This window comes from Physeter macrocephalus, unplaced genomic scaffold, assembly GCF_002837175.3.
Source record: "Physeter macrocephalus isolate SW-GA unplaced genomic scaffold, ASM283717v5 random_127, whole genome shotgun sequence".
In the NCBI taxonomy this organism is placed as follows: Eukaryota; Metazoa; Chordata; class Mammalia; order Artiodactyla; family Physeteridae; genus Physeter; species Physeter macrocephalus.
This window is the reverse complement of record NW_021145413.1, coordinates 36,540-54,131: the sequence shown is the minus strand read 5'-3', so window position 1 is coordinate 54,131 and position 17,592 is coordinate 36,540. Positions and strand designations below refer to the sequence as shown.

Sequence of the window (17,592 nt, the reverse complement as noted above, 5' to 3'; positions counted from 1 at the left end):
GGAGGTCCTGGCCATCCACTCCCACGATAGGGCCCCTGCCCTAAGCTGACCTTATCCACAGAATCCCTGCCAAGGAGGCCCTGGGAAGTGCTATATTTCTCTGCAGAAGTCTAAGTCTACCCTCCCACAGGCAGGGACAGGAACACAGGCCATGGCAGTCTAGGGATTTCTGGCTCCTGATGTCACAGACAGCTGCAAGGTGCTGCCCACTGCCTGGAGGTTCTGGGAGGAGGGCACTGGCCCGGGCCCTGGCTTACCCAGTTTCCTCTTGGCCTCATCAAAGACCTGCTCGAAGCCAAGGCGGGCGTCAGGGTGGGGGAACTCAAAGATGAAGGAGTCGGTGCCCTCGGGCCTCGTGGTGCACAGCTCCAGCTTGGTAGGAGGGAAGGAAAGCGCATAGCACAGTGCCTGCTTCTCTGACAAGTCCCGGTGCATGGCAGCCGAGAGGTCCCGCAGTGCATCATCCAGGCTCTGCAGGGATGAGGGCCCAGGCCTCAGGGCCTCACTTCTCCCCACGGCCTGACCCTGCCCTGGGGATGGGACTGGGGATCTGCCTTTTCCCTCAGACAGAAAATGGGACTCCGTTTCTCCCCTGAGACCAAGAGGTAGCCTGGATCCCTCCCATAGACATGATGGGCCCTCTCTCCTCCCTCAGCTGGGGATGGAGCTGTGTCTCCACCCTCAGGCCTGGAACACATGACTTCCTTCAGATGGGGTGAGGCTGTATTTTCCCCCTCAGGTAACTGACAGCGATGTCCTCTCCCTCAGGCAAATGACAAGGCTGTTATTTCTCCTTCAGACTGGGTTAGGGAATCTCAGGCAGAAGGCGCAGACCTGGTGGGGGAAACCGAGGCTCTCAGAGAGCTTGCTCATCTGGCCCAGGGTGGTCAGGTCCTCGTCCAGGCGGCTGATAGCTTTCTGGATGTTCTCTCGATTGGCGGCTTGGGATGCCCCTAGTGGGGACAGAGGAGGGCCATGGGCAGATCCAGACACAGACAAGGTCGGGCTTGGACAGACACTCCTCCCCTCCCCTCCCCTCACAACTTGCAGTTGGGTGCAGGGAACAGCCTGACTAACTGACAGCTTGTAAACCACAAGACCTCAGGTTAACATTAACCCCAAAGTTAATGGGCAGCTTGGACAGAACCTCCAGGCCCAAGAGCAGGGGACCGGGCCTGATTCACAGCCACCTGGCACAGGGTGTCGGTCCCTTGGAGAACTCCCTGGAAGAGCACAAAGAATAAACAGCAGACGGCTCTGCAGGTTATGCAGGCTCCAGCTGACGCTGGAGTGCTGGGTGGTACAGCCTCCCACAGGGGAGTCAGCTGGGCAGGCAGAGCCTCCGGCAGTCAAATTTGCTGACCAGGGACTCAATTCCCCCACATAGGAGGGGGCAATGAGCTGACGACCTAGATTCTCTGGTCCTATCCCGTACCTGACCACTGCCAAGTAGCTGGCCCTACAGGCCTGGCTGGGGGCGAACGCCCTGGACCAGTGGCCCACCAATGGGCTGAGTAGACGGCAGCGGAGTGTACTAGACAAGCCAGGGCTGAGGATATCTCCTGCTCCTTCTGAGGGGTAACTGTTCCCCCAGAACCCTCCCCCACCTGGGCAGCCACGCTTTCTTCCCTGTGACCCTGGCCCTCTCTGGCCACAGCTGACTGGACCAGGTGCGGACACCTAACCTAAAGGTAGTCATTTTCTCCACCGGCCTGTTCTCTAGTGAGAAGAGATGAGCCGGACCAATAATCAGCTTGTCTTCCTACATAGGGGCCCGTGTGGGGCAGGCCTGGGTTCACCTAGGGGCTGAGTGAGCCTCTCCCTCACCCCGAGGGCCACTTCAAGTGAGCTCAGCGACAGAGTCTGGGCCTGACCTGCCGGCCAGTCCAGAGGCGCCCTCACCACCATCCCAGAACCACCACCCCACTCAGGAAGGTGAACCGCGCATCCTGGAGCAGCTGGGGCTGAGAGCTGAGCGAGAAAGGCCACAATGCAGAAAAGGCCATGATGGATCACAGGAGTTACGAGGAGGCAGAGAAAGCTGACAGCAGTGAGGAGAACAGGCACAGAGGGGAGGGAGGAACACACACAGCTGGGGGAGCGGTTCTTTGAAGCCGCTGCCTCCGCTTCCAACAGTCTCAGCCCCAAACAAAAGGATCATTCCAACCAGCCTTTCGACTGGACTGACTTGAGTGAGTCTGTTCCCCAGGCACAAAACTGGTGGCCCAGGACAGTGCGCCATCATCTACTATGAGGCGCCTAAGTGCGCCTGTGCACTGAATCAAGGCTACGGGTATGTCTGCGCTCCCTGCACCACCGCAGCCTAGTCCACCTGCTAGCCCATGGCAGGCCCCTGCCCAGTCAGAAGGTGGTCTGCATGGACAGGCCCTGGTCCGGCTCTGCAGGGCACAAACCAGATCCTGCACGCCAGCCCCCTTGGACAGGATGGGAAAGTGAGGCCAGAAAGCAGAAAAGCAGATAGATAACCAGCCAACCTGACCACAGTGCAAACCCTTCAGGCAGGCTTCTCAGAGGAAGACCCCCCAAAGCCCAGAACCCCGGGCAGGCCTGAGCCAGCCCCACCTTTGATGATGTCTGCATCTTCCAGTGGCAGCTTCCACAGCAGCTTGTACTTGCTGGCCGTGTCAATGACGCTGGCTGCCGTGTACCTGTGGGGAGCCAAGCGGGTGCTCTGGCCAGGGCTGGGGAGTGGGCCACGGAGGGACAACCGCTCCCGCCGCCCGGGCTCCCCAACCATATCCTGGCCGCTCACAGGCTCATGGAGCTGCGCCGCAGGGAACCTGACTTCCGCTTCAGGGTGGTGCAGACGATGAGGTCCGTGAACAGGAAGAGGGACCGGTCCTTCTTGCCACCGACTGCCTTCTGTGGGGACCGACGCAGGATTCAGGCCCAGAGGCCCACCCTCCTGCCCACCGTGCCCAAGGGGACAGCCAGGCCCAGGGAGGGGGGAGGGCTCCCCCGCATGCCCAGAGGCAGAGGTAGAGGCAGAGCTGGGACGTGACCCAGGCCTCCTGCTGGGGTGGAAGAGCAGGAGGCCCATGGGCAGAAGCTGTGAGGAGAAGTGTGAAGAAAGCAGGGAGGTGGCGACAGGTGGGCAGATAACGGGACACTTCTTACCACTTCAATGACCATCTCCTGCCTCAGGAACCGCCGCAGAGGGGCCTGGAGCTGTGGGGCAGGAGGGACAAGGCATCTTGAAGGCTCATTATGACTCCCTCCCCTCCCCAGACCCCGGTGACCCCTTGGCCCCGCTCCATGGGCCAGGTCTGTGGAAGCAACATCTTGTCCACCCTCTTGATGCTGTGTTGTCAGGCCACGGGATATGTGGCCAGAAACAGACACGGGAGAGGACACAGATGTGGACAGAGATGGATGCAAACACACTGCAGACACTGCTGTGGACGTGGACATGGCCACAGTTCCAGGTTGGAACCAGGCATGGGTGGAGCGGGGCAGGGCGGCACTCACATCCTCCATGCCCTCGATGTGGGACTCGATCTCCTGCAGCACACGGGCGTGCCGCTCTGCCTCCTCGGCACTCCGCACGCCCTTGTTGATGCGTTCAGCCACCTGCTTGATGTTGCGCTGCGCATCCAGCAGGAGCGGGTGGTCCGGGTGGTCCTCAGGCGTGTGCTTTAGGAGGTCCTGGGGTGGGGATGGGCACCAGACCTCTGCTTAGCTGCCCCTGTCAGGCCCTGGGGCCCCACAGTGACTGCTGGAAGAGGAGGGACTGGGGGTAGACTCCAGAGAGGACTTCCTTTCCTACCTGACCCCTGTGTCTCCACCAAGTGGGGGCCACAGAGCCCCCTGCATCCCCACATGCCTCCAGGCTTTGCCCACCTGCCCACCCAGCCCCATGCCCACCTTCACCAGAAGCTCATAACGTGGGATCCGCTGCACGGGCTTGATCATGAGGTCGGACAGCGCCTGCTTCTCCTTGTTCTCACGCATGCTTTGCTGAAACCCAAAACGGTGGATGGGCACCCAAGTGAGGAATGACATGCAAAGATGGAAATGTCCTGGGACAGGTCCCCAGCAAGCCTCTCCAGCTCAGCCCGAGGGCAGACACTGACCCACAGGGTAGGGCTCTGGTGCCCAGGCTGGGGGCTCCTGGGGCCCCCAAAGCTGGCCCACGGAGGGTGGCCTCCATCCCCCTGCCCAGCCCCAGTACCTCCAGGAACTTGAGAAAGGCAGGCCTCGCCTCCTTAGCCACACGCACAGCATCCTTTGCATTGAGAAAGTTATCGACATAGGCAGAGTAGATGTTGACCAGGACGTCCTTGGAGAACTGTGGGTGAAGAGACAGGTTGGGGACCCTCAAGGTGTCCCCTACCCCACCTCACCCTGTCCTGGTTTCCACTGATTCACGAGCCAACATCTTTTCTCTCCATCTGGAAATGATATGGTCTCTAAGGGATTGGGTATGTGCTCCTGTGTCATGTGTACATGTCATATGTGTGACTGTGTGATTAAGCGTGTGCACACACACGTTTCTTATCTGTGTGTGTTCATATGCACATGTACATATGTGTGCCTGGACACGTTCTGTGCGCACAGACCAGGTTCTCTCTCTTCCGACTGGGCTTTGCCATACCCTGGTCTCCAACTCCACCAAGTCCAACCAGGCAGGTCTCCCTCCTCACTGTCCTCTGAGTGACACAGGCTCTTTCCCGCCGCGTGGCTTTTGCTCATGTAATTCCCTCCACCAGGAAGGTCCTTCCCCCCATCCAAATCTCACCCACCCTAAGGCTGAGCTCCAGTTCTGCCGCCTCCAGGAAGTACTCCCTGCCCTGACAAGGGCTCTGCCTGGAACTATACCTGGCCTCTGGCCTCCCTGATCCCCCAAGACAAGTCTTCCCTCTCCAAGGAGACAGGCGCTCCCATCCCTCCTAGTAAAGCCCTGCTCAGGGCTGGCACACACTGCCTGGTGGCTAATACCTGCTGGCTGGCTGATGGCTGGGCTAAATGTGGATATTCTCGGTCAGAAGCCCTGGCTGGAAGTTCTGATACCCCAGTTCCTGTCTCAGCTGCACCATGGATGGACCAGGTGACCTGTGGTGCTGTTTCTGGCCCCCTCTGGACCTCCAAATCCATGGTTCTAGGTTATAGAGGCCACTTGTCCCCCTACCCCAGATGTGCTGCAGGGCAGAGGCTGAAACAGCTCAGGGAGGAAGACAGCCCCTCAAACCACCCCACCCCTGATCCTGGGACAGGGCACCCTATGCTGACCCCTCTGTCAGCATAGGATTCCACTGCTGTCCTTGGTCAGCATCAAGGTCCAGGCAGGGGGATGAACCCAGTGACAGTGAGGGTTGTGATGGGCTGGAGACGTCAGCACTCAAGCTGGGGTCTCATCACCACTGTGCCAAGGTTCTTGTCACATAGATTTGGAGGTCAGCAGGGACCTTCTTAGGCCCAAGGTCCACCCCACAACATCACAAACACATGCAAACACACCCACATCGCATAAAAATAGATAAGGCGTTTTTTTGCTAGTAGAATTTTTTGGAAGGAGTTTTACAATTTTACTTTTGAATTATTTGGCTCTGAGTACGCATTTAGTGTGTGTTCCCCTAGGATTTCTCATCCATCATCATGCTTTTTTGGGAATTCTGGCAAAATAACAAAATGGAACTGAAATTTTTTCAAATGGAATTAAATTCATGTAAATGAATACTAAATTTAACAATTAAAGAAAATGGCTTGTTATGTTTTACAAACATTTAGTTGAATGTTCATTAGTTTTGCTTTTGCAGTCCTTTTTTTTTTTTTTATGGTACGCAGGCCTCTCACTGTTGTGGCCTCTCCCGTTGCGGAGCACAGGCTCCAGACGCGCAGGCTCAGCGGCCATGGCTCACGGGCCCAGCCGCTCGGCGGCATGTGGGATCTTCCTGGACCGGGGCACGAACCCGTGTCCCCTGCATCGGCAGGCGGATTCTCAACCACTGCGCCACCAGGGAAGCCCTGCAGTCCTTTTTGAACTCTGAAGCCAATACCTTTCCTAAGGTCCCAATCACTACTGTAGGATCTTGAAAAGCTCACAGGCGGAAGAAAGTCTTGTCCGTGGTGAAAGGGCGGATGAGGTAGGGTAGAGTGTGGGCGCTGGAACCAGGTTTCTTGGGGGTGAATCCTCCACCACTTACGAACTGACTTTGATCAGGTTACTTTTTCTCTCTCTACATGGCAGAATCATAAACTTTATTTTTTGTTTGTTTGTTTTTTTGTGGGTATTTTTTGGCCATGCCCCGCACAGCTTGCAGGATCTTACTTCCCTGACCAGGGATCAAACCCGGGCCCTAGGCAGTGAAAGCACAGAGTCCTAACCACTGGAACGCCAGGGAATTCCCAGAGTCATCAACTTTAAACTTGAGAATAATCATACCTTTCTCCTTAGTGTTGTTGATATGTACAATGTATTTAGAATGCCTAGCACATCATAAGTGCCAAATAGCCATTATTGTTACAATGCCTGATAGAGAAAAGAGCTAGTCAAGACTAGGCCAGTGTCAACATCAAGCCCAAGTCCAGGGTCAGGATCAGGGCAATTGTTTACATTCAGGTTAAGGTAGGGGTTGAGGTCAGTAAGAGCATCCATTTGAGGTCTGGGTCACGGTCAGTGGCAGCTCAGGGTCAGGACTAGGGTCAGGTCAGTGCCAGCAACTGGGATTGGGTCCAAGGTCAGGGTCAGTGTCTGGTTGGGGTTGGGATCCGTGCCAGAGTCCAGCCAAGCTCTAGGGTTGGGCAGCGTCCAGGTTCAGGTCAATCCAGGATCTGGGGTCACTACCAGTGTCTGGTCTAGTTCTGGGGTTGGATCAGGGATCAGAGTCAGTCTCCAGGAGGGGTGGAGGGGTCCATGGCAGCACCCAGCCCCTCCGAGGAGAGGCCAGAGCTTGTGGGGGCTATAGCAGTGGACAAGCAGGGCCACTCACCGACTGGACAAGCAGGTCTCCCACCTTCTGCTGGGCATGCCAGGTGTGCACGCAGTGCCGCACTTGCTCCAGGAACTGCTCATGGTGCGCCAGAAGCTCTGGGATCTGGTCAAAAATCTCATCCACCAGCGACGGGTCACATAGCAAGGAGTTCTCTGGCTGCTTCAGTGGCTGCATATAGCCCTGGGGGACCCACAGGATCAGTACAGGTTCCCTCAGAGAGATGGCACCCCAACCCACCAGCATAGGTACACACAAAATCAACTGGGCCTGCAGCTCAGTGGCCCTGCCTTCTGGATCTCCCTCATTAGACTCGGAGCTCTGGGAGGGAGATGGGAAGATCTATTCCCACGCCCCTCACTTGGCCGCCCAGGGCCTGGCACAGGATGGGGGTGAGGGGTCTTGGGAAAGATCTGTTGGATGCGTGAATGAACAGAGCTTGGAGTGAGGAAAGCATGAAGACTGGGCTCCTGGGAGACCCCACACATTAATTCAGCAATTATTTTTTTGAGCACTTACTATGTGCCAGGCACTGTTCTAAGAACTGGGAGACAGCAGTGAACAAGAAAGATCAAAATCCCTGCCCTGATAGAGCAAACAATCTAGTCAGATTAAACACACGAATAAAATAAATAAATAAACCCACATTTCATCAAATTTAAGGTGCATCATTAATCTTTTTTTTTGCAAAACAATTTTACTGAACTATAATTCACATTCCACACAAGTCACTCTTTTAGAATATAAAATGCAGTGGTTTTTAGTATGTTCACAGTTATGCAACTATCACCACAATCAATTTTAGAACATTTTCATTATCTTCCCAAAAGAAATCCCATCCCCATTAACAGTCACTCACTCCCCACTCCCTACAACCCTTCCAGCCCTTGGCGACCACTAATCTACTTTCTCTATGGATTTGCCTTTTCTGGGTGGTTCATATAAATGAAATCAGACAATACATGGTCCTATGTAACTGACTTTTTAAAAAAATTTAATATTTTTATACAGCAGATTCTTATTAGTTATCCATTTTAGATGCATCATTAATCTTATTTATCTCAAAAAATTTGCTGCCAATTAAGTTATTATAGGCCATCAATTATAGAATGAACCTGGATTTCAGAGATGGTAAAATGTGAAGAATGTGTCTTAGAATCGACTACATGTGGAAGTTCTGTGGTAAATTAAAAGGCGTTAATTGCTGTGGGGAAAATAAAGCGGGGCGGGGGGTATGGGAGGGCATATGGAAAGTTACTGAAGGCTTATTTGACACTATCTGAACACTGTTTTCAGATCTTCTGGTCAATCAGTGACTAAAACTCCCATTTTTCACCTCAAATCTGCATTTAATGGCGTTTCCTGAGCATGAATAGCCCTGCTCAGTGGCTGCTGTCTCATTTAGATGTCGCCCTCTACTGGCCTAAACTGTAACTACAAGCCAAAGAAACAAGGCTGTTTGAAAAAGTATACAGAATGTAGCAAAAAAATTTATAACAAACATTTAAAAAACCTAGCTTGTTGTAAAACAAGGTTGAGAAAGTAAAGCTCAACAGTATCCTCTCGCCTGGTTTGGGATTCTGAAAAGGTTGGTGAGGAGACAGGCAGCCTCCCTCTCACAGCTCCTAGGCTAGTCTGAACCAGGGCGGGATCTGTGCCAAGGTCTGTTGCCCAAGGAGCAGGAGCTAAACCGCTCACTTCCAGGTCCCAGCGCCTCACATAGAAGCCTGCACACAGTGGAAGGAAAGAATAAACAGTGACTGGGAACCCGATGCAGAACCTGCTAGGAGCCAGCACCTGCATTCACTCACCACATACTCGCTGAGCAACTACTGTGTGTCCAGCCTTTTAAGCGCAGGCTGCATCTGTGGAACAGTCCCTGTGCTTGTGCAGTTGACAATTTAGTGGAAGGAGGTGGAAAATAAGCACCATAAATAACAAAATTATCACACAGTATATCAGAAGGTAGTAAGTGCAGTGGGAAATAAGACAAGGGGTTGGTCAGGGAAAGAGGGGTTATTAGCTAGGAAGTGCGAGTTGAAGAAAGACTCCAAGATTGAGGGTGACACTGAGGAATGGGTGCAGCCTTGGGACCTGGGTTCAAATCCCACCTCTTTCTGGCTGTTAACCTTGGTATTTAACTTCCTTCTTCATTTTAAACTCCTGGCCTGCAGGAACAATACCAATCAATTTGGGTGGCAGTGGTCACTACGAAGGGAACATCGGGGCTGTAGAGTCCAATCTCAGTTTGAATATCACCTATGTCTAGGGAGCACAGTAGAGTGAGACTGACAGGGATTCAACCCAGGCTATGGCACTTCCTAGCTCTGTGAACCTGAGCAAGTTGCCTTACTTCTCTGTGCTTAGTTTTATCATCTGTAAAATGGGGGTTTATAGTGAGGTTTATATGAATTAACTTATGTAACACACACATATTAAGCACTCAATAAATGTCAGCTTTTATTACTACTTGCTACGGTCCGAATGTGTCCCCCCAAAATTCGTATGTTGAAACCTAATCCCTGATGTGGTGGTTATTTGGAGGTGAGGCCTTAGGGAGGTAAGTAGGTCATGACGGTCAAGCTCTTGTGAATGGGATTTGCGCCCTTTAAAAGAGGTTCCAGGGCTTCCCTGGTGGCGCAGTGGTTGAGAATCCGCCTGCCGATTCAGGGGACACGGGCTTGTGCCCTGGTCCGGGAAGATTCCACATGCGGCAGAGCGGCTGGGCCCGTGAGCCATGGCCGCTGAGCTTGCGCGTCCGGAGCCTGTGCTCTGCAACAGGAGAGGCCACAAGAGTGAGAGGCCCGCGTACCGCAAAAAAAAAAAAAAAAAAAAAAAAAAAAAAAAAGGCTCCAGAGAGCTCCCTCAGCCCTTTCACCACGGAAGAAGACACAGTGAAAAGACAGCCTTCCACAGACCAGGAAGCCAGTCCTCACCAGCATTGAATCTGCCAGCACTTTGATCTTGGACTTCCCAGTCTCCAAAACTATGAGAAATAAATTTCAATTTGTTTAAGCCACCCAGTCTAGGGAATTTTTATTACAGCAGCCCAAAGAGACTTAACAGTCTGTTACCACTTAATAGATGGATGACCCTGGGCAGGTTTCTTAACCTCTTTGAGCCTTCATTTCCTCAGATGAAGAAGAACATTATAATATCTGCCTCACAAGGTTAATACAAGGATTAAAGGTGATTTTACATATACACACTCACACACACATGCATGCATGCAGGCAGAACTGCCAGACAGTATGCTAAATTATTCACGCATCTCATAATCTGCACCTGAGACATGTACTAATATTATTCCCACTCAACAGACAAGGAAACAGAGGCAGAGACTGGATATGTAACTTGTTCCAGGTCACATGGCTGGTCAAGAGGTAGTGCCAAGTTTGAACACTGGCGGCCTGGCTCCAGAGCTGTGCTCCGCACCCCTGGGCTGGACCTCAGTCCCTCCAACACACCAGGGCTGCCTCGAGTGACAGCTGGCTTCAGCTGACACTGTCTTGGCCCACCTCCACCCCTCCCCACCCAACTCTCAGTCTGGTGTCCTCAGCACCATCCTCCCTTAGCTCTTTCACCCGCAGGCCCTGCAAGCCTCCACGTGTGCAGCCCTGCAGCCTGGAGACTCGGAGGTAGAGAGGCACGCCCAGCCCCATCACCTTTTAATCTTCCCGCTGAGAGAAGGGGATGATTAGTTACATCTTGCAGACAAAAACACGGAGGCTCAGAGGAGTGAGGTGATTAGGCTAGCATCACCCAGAAGGGAGGCAAGTGACTCAATCCTTGGACTCTCTGACTCCCATGCCTTTTACTCCCACCTAGGGGACGACAAAGGACCCCTCAGACCCCTGCATGTCTACCCCTGCCTGGCAGGCAGGGGCACCTCTTAAAGATGGAATTCCAGTTATGGCCCAGCAGCCACACTGGCCACCTCCCCATCCCTAGCTACTCTAGGTTTCCTCCGGCCTCCCAGCCATTGTTGCTGCGGTGCTCTCTGCCTGGAACAACTCCCTTCGGGCTCTCTCCCTACTTAACTCCTACCCACCCTTCAGGTCTCAGCTAAACACCCAACACTCTGGCCCCCGACACCAGGGCAGACCCCCAGTCTGTGTTCTCATCTCTCTATGCATTTAAAATATATATATACATAAAAGCAATGTATTTTTGTGGTAAAATATATATAGCATAAAATTTGCCATTTTAATCATTTTTAAGTGAACAGTTCAGTATGCCACATTAAAGTACCTTCATGTTGGGATTTCCCTGGTGGCACAGTGGTTAAGAATCTGCCTGTCAATGCGGGGGACACGGGTTCGAGCCCTGGCCCAGGAAGATCCCGCATGCCACAGAGCAACTAAGCCCATGTGCCACAACTACTGAGCCTGCGTGCCACAACTACGGAAGCCCGTGCGCCTAGAGCCCGTGCTCCACAACAAGAGAAGCCACCACAATGAGAAGCCCACGCACTGCAACGAAGAGTAGCCCCCGCTCGCCACAACTAGAGAAAGCCCACACAGCAACAAAGACCCAACACAGGAAAGAGAGAGAGAAAGAGAAAGAAAGAAGGAAGGAAGGAAGGAAAAAAGAAAAGAAAGAAAGAAAATTCATGTTATGGAACCATCACCACCATTCATCTCCAGAACTTTTTTTCATCTTCCCCAGCTGAAACTCTGTACCCATTAAACACCAGCTCCCCATTTCCCCTTCCCCCCGCCACTGGCAACCCCATTCTACTTTCCGTCTTTATGAATTTGGCCATTCTAGGTACCCCATATAAGTGGAATCATTCAGTATTTGTCCTTTTGTGACTAGCTGAGTTCACTTAGCATAATGTCAAAGAACCTGTTGTAGCATGTGTCAAAATTTTCTTCCTTTTTAAGGTTGAAAAATACACTAAGTATACTCTCCGTGCACTTTTGCATCACCATTTGTCCTCACGCATGGTCCGCCTGGTTACTGTCAGTCTCTGCCACACACTGTGAGCTCCAGGAGACAGGACCTTACCACTCATGCTCAGTGCTGAACCCCCAGAGAACGCTGCCTGCTACGCAGTAGGTGCTCGTTGTGGATTTGTGCAGTGAATGAATGAACACTCTGAATGTTTCCAGGGCTCTCCCTTCCACCCTTTGCTCTTGCTCTGCCCAGGTGGCTTGAACACACCTGTCCTCAACTGTGACTGCCAGGCCCCACTTCAGCACAGACCCACACTTTCTATCCTGGGCCCCACACCCACAAGTGCATCCCAGATCCTGGGCTTTCCCAGACCCACGCATCGGAACCTGAACTCACCCTCTCGCCCCACCTGTTCTAGGTAGCGCTCCTCTAGTGCCTTCATCGCCCAGGCCAAAGCCCAGGCATCATCCCGGGCTTCCCCACCTTGCCCCACACAGCCAACCAGTTACTATGCCTGGCCCGACCAGTCCACTTCCTAAATGTCTGTCCCCAACTCTCCCTCCCTGCAGCCTCTGGCCTGGTCGTGACTTCTCCTCCCTTGCCTGACCTCAGTGGCCTTGGCCTCCTCTTCTGCTACCCCTCTTCCCAGCAGTCAGACAGATTTTGTAAAGCATGAGGGAGGCTACACATCACCCCCGCTCAAAGCCTCTCAGTAGTCTCCAGGGCGCTTGGTAGAGTCCAAACTCTCCTCCTGGTATCGAGGGCCCCCACCACGTGAGCTCTGCTGGCTCCCTCAGTGTCACCACAGGACTGACCCTTTGTGCTCTGTGCCGGCCACATGGACCCCTGAAAGTGCCAGGCCTCTCCTTACTTGACTTTGCACATGCTGTTCCTGCTGCTGAGAAGGCAGGGTAGGAGGAAGCCAGCACCTCCTCCAGGGAAAATTCCCTGACCCCACACCTCCCCGGCGCCCCCTGATGCCTTGAGAGCCCATATACTCAACTATGTCCCCAGCAGCACTGTCAGCTCCTGTGGCAGGGGCTTATCTCTTATTCAGCCCTGTGTTTCCTGCACCTGGAACAGGGCCTGGCACAAAGCAGGAGCTAACATTTAGTTCCATTCAACCAATATTTTTCCAGTCAATGAATAAAGTGAAGGTGGGGGGTGGGGAACCAGAGGGGATTCACAGATCCAAGCTCAGACCCAGGACTGCCAAGGGGGGGTGGAAGGACGGTAGGAGGAGGAAGCATCTGCCCTGGGGTGCCCCGGTCACACCAGCATTAAGGCCCCTCCCGCATTCTCTCCTGCCCTGGAGGGGGCTTCCTCCCATGGAGGAATGGGATGCCCTAGGGTCATTCCTCTCTAACTTCAGTCCCCTGTCCACAAAATGGGTTTGTTCCCACATGTCTGACAGCCACCTAGACTCAGAATGGTTGCTCACAGGGACCCAGGCCAGGCCAGGCCAGCCTCAAGCCTCACCTGCATCAGGGTGCGCAGTGACTCCACATACGACTGCTCTGTGTCCAGCAGGGTCATGGTCACATGCTTCCGCATGTCCTGGGGGGACAGAAGGCAGAGGATGAGCAGTGCCTTGTTCCTCTCACACCCACCACCTGCAGTCACACGGGCCCAGGGAGCCCATCCATGCCGTCTCCCTGGTCTTCAAGGCCTGTCCTCCCCGCAAAGCACCCTGGACCCCAACTCTGCAGGTCATTGCTCACGTGCCCTCCGTGCAGGAAGTGCCTCCTCCTGCAACTCAAATGCCTGCCTCCCCGGACTGTGCCCCTCAACCCTTGCCCCTCTGCTCCCATCCCCATGGCTACTGGCAGATCTGGAGATCTGTTTACTTCTTGGCTCCCCTGTTGGGCTCCTGAAAAGGACTCAAAAAAAATCAATAACTTCTCACATTTGTGAAAGCCAATGCCTCCAGGCCAGCCCCCACTCCAGCTGCCAACTCTGAAAACCCCACCTTCAGGCTCAGCGCTGTGGGGTCAGTCCCTACCTTGGGCGTCACACCATTCCAGAAAGTCAAAAATGCCACCTCCTGCTACATATGAAGAAAAGGTGTCCCAGAGAGGTAAAGTCAGTGCTGAATGTCATGCAGCAAGGTAGGGGCAGGGCTCAGCCACTCTCAGACAAGGCTGGATCCCAGTTCACTCAGTAAAAGTAGCTGAGCCTTACTCCACACCAGGCACTACTCTAAGCATTGTGCATTATTTTATCCTTCTGACCACTCTGTGAGGTATATGTGATTATTCTTCCCATTTTAAGGATGAGGAAAAGAAGATCCAGGCACCAACACTTCCATCCTGAGGCTCTGATTATCTGCATTATGGAGTCCCTAAGGGGTCACCCAGACTCTGCACCCACACGCCCAGGGACAAGGTGCATATCCCTGACAGGGCAGCCCGTATTCTGCGGGAAGGTTTTGCTGGAAGTCAGTCTAAGAATGCCCTCTCTGTGTTCCACCCCCTGGGACTCAGCTTACCTACTGCCCCTTGCTACCAGTTTCTATGCCTCTGGCCTGCTCCTCCTCCAGGAAGCCTTCCCAGGTGGCGCACCTCCAACAGATTCCCTTCCCAGGCAAGGACTCCACTCTAGGTCTCCTCCAAGCCCTGGAGTGGTCCTGAGCAAGGTCCCTAACTCCCCAGGGCCCAGATCTCTGGGGCTTATTCTTCCCTCTCCACTCTCCCTCACAGTCCTCAGCTTGGCCTCAGCTGGAGTCTGGGCTCCAGCCATCAAGGCCTGCTAGTCTGCGTGGATGCTCTTTGCATGTGGCAATGCCATGGTGGGTTGTCCATGTCTGTGGCATCCTTCTAGTCCCCACCCTTGGGAGCCCCTCAGGGTAGGGACTCAACCAGTGGAGCTGCCCTGATCACTACTGCGCCCAGGGTATGTCCGCTGAGTGTGCCCAAGTGCCGGGCCGGTCCAGCCTACCTGATCCAGCCACTGCTTATCCCCCTGCTCGTGGACACCTTAGGTCCCCCCCACCCCGACCCAGGGACTCAGGGGTCATGCCTGTCCCCAAGCCTGTACTACGATGAGGCATACTTAGAAAAGTGGTCTCCTCTGCTAGGAACTCAGGGGTGGGGGTGAATGACACCCCCTTGGGGGAGGGGAAGAGGCTGCCTTGCCCCACCCCCCAGCCCTGTGCTCTGATGGGTGAGAAGGCACTGAACCCTGCCTCAGAGCCCCAGCTACAGCCAGACCATCTATCCTCAGTGCTTCTGAGGCCTTTAAAAAAACGGGGCAGCTTCCAGTAGGAGGCAGCACCAGTTAGGCCCACCCTAGGATGGAGAGCTTGGGAGAGCATCAAGGGCCAGAAGGGCCTCCCAAGGAAAGGCCCAGATGCCCCATCTCCTGCAGGGACACCTCAGCACTTCACAGATATGGCCTCATTTCAGCCTCACACTCATAGCTCTATGACAGGACTTGTCATCTCCACTTCACAGGTGAGGAAGTCAAGTCAGAGAAGTGACCTGACTTGTCTGAGGTCACACAGCCAGTGACTGGCACAGCAGGGACCAGAGTCTCTTCAGCCACCTCAAGCTGAGCCTTTGGGCCCAGGAATCCGGAGTTCACACTCTGACCAGCCAGCCGTGGGCCACAGGGTCCTCAGCCTGGCCCTTACCAGCTGTGTCACCTTGGGTGGTCACCTAACCATCTGGGCTTCCACATTCTCCTCTATGAAATGGAACAAATAATACCTCCCTCCTAGAGCTGGGAAAGCAAGGAGCTGGGGAGCAGGGCAGCTCTCTCCACACACCAGGTCTTTCAGGTCCATTCTTTCTCTGCCTCAGCAAGGCTGTTTATCGATATCCGTCTCCCTGCTGGACAGGGAGCTCCCTGACGGTAGGACCAGGCCAGGCTCAGCCCTGGGTGGTACAGCCACCACCCCCAGCCCAGCCCTGCCAGGCCCAGCAGTGAGGGTCATGGGCAGGGAGGCCTCCTAAGGGAGGCAGGGCTGGTGCTGCGCCTCATGGCCCGGGGCTGGGGTAACTCATGCAGGGAGGCTGACGCCACAACAGCCGCCTTTCCCAGCCTCCTCCCTGCTTGAAAGCCCAGTGGATTGTCACTCAGCTGTCAGGTAGAGGTACGGAAAACAAGGCCATCTCCCTGTCACTGCATCCAGTGCCCCTTCTGCACGTGCCCAGACACGGGTGTGAGTGTGAGTGGGGGTGGGGCTGGGGGCCAGGGCAAGCGAGAGGCAGGCAATGCAGCTGTCAACCAGGTCAGCAGGCCCACCTGTTCTGGGCGGGACAGCTCGGGCGGCCCAGCCTCCCCCAGAGCCTCTCACCCCTCAACAGCCCCATCCGCAGACCTTTGCTGCATGGGGCACTGAAGGGGAAGAGGGATACGGGGCCAAAGGGATACAGCAGGAAGACAGAGGGGGGCCTCTCCTACAAGTATAATTGGGACCTCATGACCCAAAGCCCGAGACTCCTATATACATGGCATGAAGGCAGAGATACATGTACACAGAGAGAAGCCGTAAAGGCCAGACACCCCGCAAAGAGAAAAAAAATGCAGCCAAGTCACCCGGCTGAGAACCAGGTCCTTCAGTCCAGAGACTTGAGGCAGTGGAGAGAGACACACACAATACAGCACGGGGAAGAGGACAAAACCACAGTCCTCGCTGGAGCCCAGGAGAGTGGAACAATCAGAGTCCAGCTCCAGAGAGACACACAAAGGCATAGAGACAGCCTGTGGAAGCCTCCCCCTCCCCCGCAGGGGAACACACCACCGAGCCAGGAATGGGGACACCACCACTGCCACCCCAGCATGACACCACCCAGGCCCAGCGAGCCCAGTGGCAGGGTTAGGATGGCAAGGGGGCCGCGCAAAATTGACTACCTCCTACCCACCAGCACATACATTCATCTGGGGATTGCCTCAGGCCTGAGATGGAGGCTGGACAAAACCTCTCCCTGAGCCTATGGGCCCAGGATACCTACCACTGGTGACAGCCTCTGCCTCCACGCAGACCTATATCGCATGCTTAGTGCCACAAGGCCTTGCCAAGGCTGGGTCTCAGGGTGCAGTCCTCCCACTCCCGCTGAGCTGGCCAGCCTTTCTGCCATCCCAAGTTTGCATTCGGCTGGCACCAAACCTCAGTGTCCTGCCAGCCACACCACCCCTGCCAGGGTTCCTCACAAACCTTCAATCACCCTGCCCCCATCCCTGGTCACTGAGCCCCCAGCCCCACGGCCAGGCGGCTGGTGTGCCGGATCCAAGTTTCCGGCCCTGAGCCCCAGCATCTGCCGGTGCCTCCCCCAGTCCAGGGTCACCTGAGCTCTAGGCCTTGGCCCTGGTCCCTCGCTGCCCCTCCCCCTCTCCGTACCTGGGCCTCCCCGGGCTCAGCAGGGTCAGCGCTGCTGCTCCCCCCGGCGGGCTCCCCGGAGGCGGAGGCGGCGGCTGGGCCCAGATCGCGCATGTCTTCCAGCGCGATGGTGAACTGGGCCAGGGTCTTCACCATCTGTAGCATGCGGCCGGCCTGCCGCCAGGGCAGGGGCGCCGGGGCGGCGGGGGTCTACGGGCCCCCTCCCTCCCACCGACGCTCCCTCCGGGGGCTCAGCCGGGCCGCAGCGGCGGTCGCGCGGTGTCAGTTCCAGCGTCGATCTGATGGCGGCGGCCGGGCCCGCGGCGGCGCTGTTGCCTCCTCCGCTCGAGTGCGCCCGGCGAGCCCCGCGCGCGGCGCCGCTGTCGGCGCGGGGGGGGGGGGGGGGGGGCGGCGGCCCCCCCC

At 55.2% G+C, this 17,592-nt stretch overlaps 1 protein-coding gene across 3 annotated transcripts in view; it reads right to left on the bottom strand.

Annotated features, from left to right (window-relative positions):
• ARHGEF17 (Rho guanine nucleotide exchange factor 17) overlaps positions 1 to 17,592 on the bottom strand; it is a 57,124-nt gene that overhangs the window by 6,638 nt on the left and 32,894 nt on the right. For 2 of the 3 annotated variants that reach the window (XM_055082442.1, XM_007108945.4), the window contains exons 2-11: positions 13,329 to 13,406; positions 6,951 to 7,133; positions 4,193 to 4,309; positions 3,886 to 3,978; positions 3,490 to 3,666; positions 3,139 to 3,189; positions 2,774 to 2,883; positions 2,584 to 2,669; positions 835 to 953; positions 258 to 471 (exon numbers count right to left, since the gene is read on the bottom strand). In XM_055082442.1, the coding sequence (XP_054938417.1) occupies positions 258 to 471; positions 835 to 953; positions 2,584 to 2,669; positions 2,774 to 2,883; positions 3,139 to 3,189; positions 3,490 to 3,666; positions 3,886 to 3,978; positions 4,193 to 4,309; positions 6,951 to 7,133; positions 13,329 to 13,406 (1,228 nt within the window). The remainder of the gene's footprint in view (positions 1 to 257; positions 472 to 834; positions 954 to 2,583; positions 2,670 to 2,773; positions 2,884 to 3,138; positions 3,190 to 3,489; positions 3,667 to 3,885; positions 3,979 to 4,192; positions 4,310 to 6,950; positions 7,134 to 13,328; positions 13,407 to 17,592) is intronic. The other variant, XM_055082444.1, reaches the window with a different exon arrangement.